At 39.4% G+C, this 8,869-nt stretch overlaps 1 protein-coding gene across 1 annotated transcript; it reads right to left on the bottom strand.

The window, feature by feature from the left end:
• Nucleotides 1–469: 469 nt before the first annotated feature.
• On the bottom strand, nucleotides 470–8,723 carry LOC144062142 (GTPase IMAP family member 8-like). The gene is made up of 6 exons (XM_077583158.1): nucleotides 8,550–8,723; nucleotides 5,868–6,578; nucleotides 5,076–5,762; nucleotides 3,495–4,265; nucleotides 3,279–3,413; nucleotides 470–3,105 (listed from the first exon to the last, which is right to left on the bottom strand). The coding sequence occupies exons 1-6, from the start codon at nucleotides 8,563–8,565 to the stop codon at nucleotides 2,960–2,962; spliced, it is 2,466 nt and encodes an 821-aa protein (XP_077439284.1). The 5' UTR covers nucleotides 8,566–8,723; the 3' UTR covers nucleotides 470–2,959.
• Between the last annotated feature and the right edge of the window lie 146 nt (nucleotides 8,724–8,869).

An 8,869-nucleotide genomic window follows, 5' to 3' on the forward strand; every position in this document is an offset into this window, starting at 1 on the left:
ATGTCGGAACTTCCTTAATTATTGACGTACTGACAAAATGTAAACACATTTTGTTTCATTTTTTTTCTCAAGCTCTTTTCATTGACATGGGCCTTGCTGAAGAAAAAAAAGTTTAGATTTATTGTATTTATTTTTGTCACGTAGGCCTACCCTCTGAATCTTGTGCCTTCATCTCAGCAAGGCATTTAGGACATATTGCAGGCCTATGATTCCAACACGGTTTGAGGTTGTTTCACTTTTAAATGTACAAAATGATGTTTCAAGGCAAGTCGCGTGTGTATCTTGCTTTCTTGTAACACGAGAAAGTATATCGCAGATTTGTGAGAGGAACATAATCTTCCATATTTTCTGACATGAACACAGATTACACATGTAATAAAGCCATTTAAATAAGAATCACCCAAACTTCAGTTATTTTTGACTAAATGACACCTCCTTCCGTCAAAAACACTACTACTTCACGTTCACCTCGACTGTAAGAAATGTTTTATTTTTCTATGAAATTCATATTTACAATGTGCACATATTAAGACATGAAGAATTGCTTACCCCATATTTGGCAGAAAACTAATTTCCATCTGGAGTACAGAGCATAAAAGCAAACAGAACATATATATAAAAATACAAATAAAAATAAAATAAAAACTGGCAGGTTAAGAACAAGCAAACAAGCCGGAAAACATGAAATTGATTATCAGTAAAAAGGACGTTCAAGTGGAATGGACTAGAATTGGACAACAAAACATGACAATCTGGATCAGGATCTCGCTAGTTACAGTACTATTGAAGTGAAGGAAATCAGTTGATTTCTGATCATATGAGTAATTAATTACAATTCATCTGTCACGTTAGTTTCCTCAATGCTGCTTGAAGTTGGCATATTTGGAACACTTGGCTGACAGAGGCACGTTCAACTGCAAGCATGGTCGCAATCGAAGGCGCAGTGAAAATATGAACTGGATTATTACTAATAAGGACGTTTTCGACATGATTAAGATCATCAGAAAGTTCTAGCATAAGTTTGTTAACGATCCTGTTGGTTGGAATCAGATGCCCTGTAGTAAACTCTGTTTGCCTCACCCTAAACTCAGACTCACATCCAACCTGTTTTTACTTAGGTATGCTACTTTGATGGGTGTGCTGTTTTGTCGAGAAACCGGCAGTTCCAGTCCATATAAACTGCAAATGATGAATAGGAAAAAGGTGCGACGCTGGAGGAAAAAAACAAAAACAAAAAACCGCATAGCCATGCTGGAGGAAAAAAATAAAAACAAAAAACCGCATAGCCATGACATATATGGAGATTATATAGAGAGACCTAATTTATGAAGGTTGTTAGATTTGTATTGAGCGTTTACACACTTTTATGGCCTTATATGAGAAGACAAGAGAAAGAGAAAGTGATTGCTATGACGGAAACTTGGTTAAAGGTAAGTCAAATAAAAAATGTACAGATCAAAGGATAGAATGTGTACTATGCAAATAGATTGGGTCAAACTGGTGGAGGCGTTGCTCTTTATGTTGGCACACGCTTAAACTGCAAAATCATAGAACAGAAAAGTATGACTGTGATTCATTTGATGAAAGCATTAACTATAGAAATAATTAATGATATGGGTAAAAATCACTTGTGTATATAGACCGCCTGGTTCAGGAGCTGATTTGTTTACAGATAGAATTATTAAAATGTTTGAAGATGTCACAAACACATCAATTATTGTATGTGGTGATTTTAATTTACATACAATTCTGGGGCCAGTATTTTTTCTTCTTTATATGAATGATATTACAACCATTTCAAAATGGCAAAAATGTATTTTGTTTGCAGATAACACCACTTTGTTTTATGCCGGGAAAAATATGTACAATGTATTACAACTAATAGAGATTGAGTTCAAGAATATTATGAAGTGGTTCAATGCGATCAGTGTTCCAAAAAAAAATATATATATATTAAATGCCGCTAAAATTATAAAATCACTAGTTTATTTCTCAGCTCTTTGCATGCTGTTGCAGGTAAATTACATGAATTTATATAAAAGTGAAAATCAAAACGTCAATGTTTTAGTTATTATCTGCTTTATTTAGGCACACAGTACGCGTGATGGCCAAGCTTACGTGCTAGCTAACTCTCTCTCTCATTAGCCAACATGCAGATCTTTAATAATCACACTACTGAAATACAGTAGATAAATAGAAATACAGCTTGAATAAATAAAAACAATCACAACTCCAACCACTCACTTTAAAATAAAAAAGTAGCTTTACTTACAGTGCATACGTACATTGATACTTGTGTCATTTAATGTCAGATTTAAGACTTTAACTAAGTAATCTATAAGGTTGACGTTAGTTTCCACCAAACGTAATTTATGTTAAAATACTTGTTTAACTCAAGTATTGCTTCCAATGGCTCTACATGAAACTTCCTAGCAGCCTTTCAAGGACAATTTACTAGACTTTTCTATTATTATTCATGAGTGAATTAATTTAAGCAAGTATCAACTATTTTCTTTCTTTTTTACTTTATTCATGAATTTTCAATAACGTTTATTTATTTATTTTACTTATGTACATATGTTTCATTTACAATATGTATTCATGGACAATGGGTAAAAACAGTTCCCTAAAAAGCTGTTCTGTTGAGTTTGCTATTAAAAAAACAAAAACAAAAACAAACAACACTGTATGTAAAAAATATTTTGGGAAAAAATCAGCAGCTGAAGTCAGGGCACATATAGACAAGCAACCAATCGCAGACACAGTCACACCTAAAGGCAATTTAGAGTTTTCAGTTTTCAAACTGTGGGACGGGGCAAAAGGACCTGGCAGATGTACTAACAACTTTTTCATCGTGCCGCCGACTACTGAATCCTACCCTCCAATTCCACTTGCAATGTGAAAGCAAAAAGAAGTGAGCGCCTTTTCCCCGATTGGCAAACCGATGACATAATGACGGTCAGTCATCCAATGTTGAGAGAACTTGTGATCTATATCCCGACGACTCTGAAAAGTTGAGCGACAGGGTCAAATCTTGATCTGTGCTGACTTGAAGCTGAGATAGCCAAACCAGAACTTTATCCGTTTCTTTGGTGGATCCACTCACTGCAAATGAAGACGCAACATTTTAATGGACAGGCATCGGTGATACCGTTTTGACTGATTCTGCATGAGAGGTATCAAATGATAAATTTCACATTTTTCCCTGTGGTCAGGTATGATTTTGAAAGGGAATAGCTTAGATGCTGACATCTACACATTGAGATATGTTTACGTACTGCTAGGCACCCCGAAGTCCATGCTGCTCCGAAGTTGATGGTTTGACTTCATAATGTTCCTATTCATCTCTTCAATCTGTTGTTCAATATTTGACAGCAAAGATTTCTTCTTGGCCTTGGCCTTGGCACCTGCGTCTAGACCCATGAAAAGCAAACATGAAAACCGAGGGATATTGAGATGATTGATTGAAATCAATGGAATTTAACAGGACTTACTCAGTGTCAATGGATAGGGAGCAATCTCGTTTACGTCCTGTTGCAGCTTCTCAAGCTTCTCCTTGAAGTCTTTGAACAACTTTAGGGTTTGGCTCCTTATCCCCTGCTCTATGACATGTCGAATAGCATTTTTGATTTTCTTCTTCTGGAACTTTTCCTCAATCCTCAGGTAGATGTCTTTCATGCGGGGGTTGAAGAGGCAGCCTTGGTTCTTTGCTGACATGTCTTCTATCTTCTTAAACAGCTTGAAATGCTGGCTAACGTCGTTTTTATCTGTCATGTTCAGGCAGTGGTATCTGTTTCCACACTTGTCTACCAACCATCGCAGCGCACGGTGTTCCCTCTCAATATACTCCTCCAGGGGTCTGTCTGCCAAAGTGCACACATTTTTGAACAGAACCATTGTGTGGTTCCAGATGTTGTCACCAAAGAGCTTGATATGATCTTCCAGGGCATCCTGATTGGCCTGGTCGAATTTGCAATCCATGGAAAGCACAATCAGAACAGCGTCAAAACCCGCAGGGCTCAGGGTCAGACCCTGGACTATTTCTTGATCCTGCTCCGAGGTGCACTCAAGCTCGTTGTACCAGCCCGGGGTGTCGACTACTGTTACTTGCCTGCCAGCAATGTGTGCCTCCCGGGCGATAGCCCCCTCATTATGCTTAGCGGGGAACACTTTGCTCTGCAGGAGGTAGTTTGCTATTGTTGTCTTTCCTGACATCTTTTCGCCAAGTAGCAAAATTCTCAGCTTGTTCAATGTTTTGACAGGACCTGTGAGGAGAAATAAAAATAGTAGTTAGTTGTAAAACACCTGTTTGAAAGAGTGTAAGCCAAGTACTAAGGACACAAATAGCAAAATAGAGGTGGTGAAGCAGTTTGTGAAACAAGGACCGAACTGCATCAACCTAAAAGTAGTAACGTTTTTTGTGTCACACATATCCATCTTCGACGGTGGACAGCAGAAAATAGATAAGGTTCGCACACCTTTTCATTGAGTTTGCCCGCTACTCCAGAGTTGAAAATAGTTTATCTTATCTAATACAAAAGAGTTGAAAATAGTTGCTAATCGAATACTGTTCCAAATTGTAATAAAGCCCGTATCTCACTGAGTGGCGCAGGCTTGGCACGGTTCGCGCATGTAGCGAGTGTTGCTTTTTCTTCCAGCTTCCTAAAGTGTTGCAAAACGTTGCAAAGCCTCTTACCACACTGTCTCAAACCTTCTCTATCCTCTCAAACCCGTTATCTTGTTGCGGAGAAATTTTAAACATATTCAAAATTTGATTGCAACAAGAAAAGGGGTTTGAGAGTATAAAGAGGCTTTGCAACGTTTTGCAACACTTTAGGAAGCCGGCAGAAAAAGCAAGACTCGCTATGTGTACGGACTCTCCCAAACCAGCGTCGCTCAGTGAGATACGGGCTTAAGAATCACCATCTGTCTTTTCCAAACATTCGCCCGTTGTCTGTAATTATCTCTAAAAGTTGCTAATGATTTTCACCAAAATTCGTCAGAAAAGTTGACGTAGCCGACTACCTTTGCCAGTATTGGCCACTCAGGATGGAACTTAGTTGTGAGATAGATACCTTTCAATGTTCTGGTGAAATTGGCTTGACTTCTCAATTGAGCGGCTATTTCCACTCTTTTTTCTTTCTCCTTCAGGCCCTTCAGCATCTTCTCATTGGGTGTAAAATGTTGCCATTCATTCTCCGCCAGAGTCAGAACGATTTTCTCCAGTAGCTTGTCTACCTGACTGGAGTCGTCTGCGTTCACGTTGTCCAGGACCTGATATCTGTTCCCGCACCGTTCCACCAGAGACTGCATGGCATTCCCCTCGCTCTCGATGTATTCTTCAATTCTGTGTGATCCCAGCCAGTCTCCATGGCTGAACACCACCACTGTGTGTTCCCACACGTTTTCTCCCAGCAGCTCCATGTGAGTGGTTGCTGCTTCCAGGTGCCTGGAGTTAAACGAGGCATCTGCGTCGATCACCAGCAAGAAAACATGGGGCCCAGGGAGGCACTTGAACATGCTGTGTAGTATCTCATCCTTGATCATTTCAGTTGTGTCGCATGCGGGGAAGCCTTTCTGCCAACCCGGCGTATCCACGACTGTTATCTTCAACCAGCCCACTGAGCCCTGCCGGACCTGACAAAGCATTGTTCTTGCTTCTTCGTCCTCTTTCATTCCCAAGATGGTGTTCCCTACAGAGGTTTTTCCAACAAATTGGCTGCCCAGGAGAATAATACGAAGTTCCTGGATGGGTTCTGTTTCTAAATTTATCAGAATGAAAAGAAGAGATTGTTGTTGAGTCGCTGACTTTAAGAAGACCATATTTGTTTTATTTTTGTTTTTTTGTTTTTCGGTGCAATGCTTACCTGAAACGATCATTTCCATTTTCTTGCTTTGTCCCAAGGCCCGGCTCCATCTCTGTTCGGCTTTCTGAGCCACTTCTTCTTGCGTCTTCTTAATGGTGTGTAACATGTGTTTGTCTAGCATGTAGAAACTGTTGTCATTTTCATAGACCATGTGGTCAATCTTCTCCATCAGCTGTATGACCTGAGATGAGTTGCTCTTGTCCTTGTTGTTGAACATGTGGTACCTGTTCCTACACTTATCTACCAGCCAGGTGAGCGCTACACCCTCGCTCTCAATGTGCTGCTCAATGGTCTTCTTTCCCAGGTAGTCTCCAAAGGTGAACAGCACCATGGAGTATCTCCATGCCCGCTCCCCCAGCAGCTTCATGTGTTCTTGCACGGTCTCCCTCTGGTTGAAGGAGAAGCTGGAATGTGTGGGTATGACAATGAGGAAGGCATGAGGTCCAGGCGGATACTTGGAAGCGCAGAGCTTAAGTTGCTGCTTGTCTCTCTCTGAGATCTCGCGGAGGGAAGATGCGTTCTTCCATCCCGGAGTGTCAACCACCAAAAGGTTCCAGCTTTTGACTATTTCGTGTCGGGCTTCCAACTCAGCTGTTCGAATGCGACCACACTCGAATCTTTCTTTTCTCAGTATGGTATTAGCTGATGAGCTTTTACCGCTCTGTCTAGGACCAATCACGACCAGTCTTCTCTCTTGTATATCTTTTGTGCCTGGAAAGCAAAAAGACTTGATGTTATAGATGATCATCAGACAATGAAGCAGACTAAGTTATTAGTTATAATAGAAAGCTGAGCTCTAAAGTAAAAAATAATTTAATTTCCCTCTTCAATAAAGTAGATCAATCAGTCTATCTCAGTGGTTCTTAACCAATAACAGGTGAGCCATGATTGGTCATGTTTAGACTTAATGGTGGCACATACAATATATTATTGGAAAGAAAGTTTTGGGGTTGACTTCAGTCTTCCCCTTTAAAGTTTTAATTGTGGCGTTTCGGTGACTTATTATTTAAATAAAATGCATCCCCCCAAAAATAATAAAAAGGGAAGAGAGGGGGAAAAGTAAACCAATAGAAATGTAAATCAACTGTAATCACAGAAATTCAACCGCATATGTTTTAAGATATCACAACAATTAAGTATGTGATGTTTTTTTCCTTTGTTATTGAATATGTTGATTTAAAAAATAAATTAAAAAAAACAACAAAACAAAGGATCATTTAGAGTCGTGATCAGAGGAAATTTAAGTCCTTAAAGCATAACTCAACACTTAATCAACTTTTTTGTAAACTGCCGTCTACAAATGCTGTCTAAAGCGAGACGATACATACTGCGTCACTTCCTCCGCATGACGTATCCGGCCCCTCCTACCCAATGGCTCATTCTCATACAAGCCTTCTTAAAGGATAACGCAACAGGAAGTGAGACTCTTGCTCCACCCCTCGAAATGAGAATGGAGTTGGGCGTGGTCTGGCTGTGATTGACAGCAGCAACTCACGAAGAAGCCGCTTAAGGAGGCGTGTACGAGAATGAGAAGGCCACTTCCTGTTGATTTTAGGCCACTTCTGGGTCACTTCCCATTGAAACACATTACTTCCTGTTGAAAATGGCTGACTTCCTGGGTTTAGCTAGCTCATGGTGTCAATTGGTGGAATATATTCAAGTTGGAAAGTGAATCAGATGAAAAATGTGGAAGTAAATGTGAAATGTAGAATCTCCCATTAAAAATGAATGTGGAATAGTAGGGTACAAAATGGGGAATTGTGGGTAAGGTGTGAATTTTGGAACTGAAAAAAATGGAAGTGCTCATGGCGTGAATTGGTGGAATATATTGAAGTTGGAATGAACTGAATCGAATGAAATATGTATAATTTGTGTGAAATGTAGAATCTCCCATTAAGAATGAGTGGGGAAATGTAGGGTTCAAAAAGGGGAATTGTGGGTAAGGTGTGAATTTTGGAACTAAAAAAGGTGGAAGTGTTCATGGCGTGAATTGGTGGAATATATTGAAGTTGGAACGAACTGAATCAAATGAAATATGTATAATATATGTGAAATGTAGAATCTCCCATTAAGAATGAGTGGGGAAATGTAGGGTTCAAAAAGGGGAATTGTGGGTAAGGTGTGAATTTTGGAAATGAAAAAGGTGGAAGTGTTCATGGCGTGAATTGGTGGAATATATTGAAGTTGGAACAAATTGAATTGAATGAAATATGTATAAGTATATGTGAAACTTTACCCTCTTGACAGGTGCCAAAACACAAAATGCCAAATGGCATCTTGTGTTTTGGCATCTTGTCAGAACTAAACTCCCACAGAATTCAACTCTGTTGGTTTCCTGGTCTTTCTTTGTGCCAATGGATAATTTTAACTAATTGGCACTGACTGACTTATGTCCCCCTCTACATTTTTAAACAGAGGTTTAGGTGTCTAACAAAATAAGTAATTCACAGAAAACCAGTAATCAACAATTCTTTCGCTTAGGAAAAAGCAGGTTTTTCAGGTTTGTTTGTGGCATCTGTTCAAATGGTTATACTCAAAAGCACCAAACAAAGCAAAACCTACAAGAGCAAGACAAATGTCGGACCCCCCCAGCAAAGTAAAGAAAAGTAAACACCAAAAATAACACATGAACTCTTTGTTGACAATTTCATGTCCATTACACAAGTGCAGGAATAAACTCACCCTGCTCATCCGCCATTCTTCCTAATTTCTTCTTAAAATAAAGTGAAAGTGAGTACTGTAATCCACAACAAATACTTTTTTCTTCTTTCTCTATTCTTCACCAGAAACAACATAAAAGCAAAGTACTGTGAATCCCTCCGATGATGTGGTGTCTGAGGGTTTCTCAGAATATGTGGTGTCTGAGTAACCTTGCAAAACTGGGTGATTGAATGTTGATAGGGTGTGTTCAAGAGGAAAAGCCGTCCTACTGGTTTAGGGAGGTTACTGGAGGTTACGGGAGGTTACGGTCTGTAGTCAATCTCCGATTGTTTGATTTTTGT

This window comes from Vanacampus margaritifer, chromosome 13 (assembly GCF_051991255.1).
Source record: "Vanacampus margaritifer isolate UIUO_Vmar chromosome 13, RoL_Vmar_1.0, whole genome shotgun sequence".
Lineage (NCBI taxonomy): Eukaryota > Metazoa > Chordata > Actinopteri > Syngnathiformes > Syngnathidae > Vanacampus > Vanacampus margaritifer.

Bases quoted from the DNA above. Each gene is read 5' to 3' on its own strand.
- LOC144062142 (XM_077583158.1), bottom strand. The intron at 4,266-5,075 runs GTATCTATCTCA...TTCTCCTCACAG, and splicing joins TTTCACCAGAACATTGAAAG to GTCCTGTCAAAACATTGAAC. The intron at 3,106-3,278 runs GTACGTAAACAT...CTTCATTTGCAG, and splicing joins GGACTTCGGGGTGCCTAGCA to TGAGTGGATCCACCAAAGAA.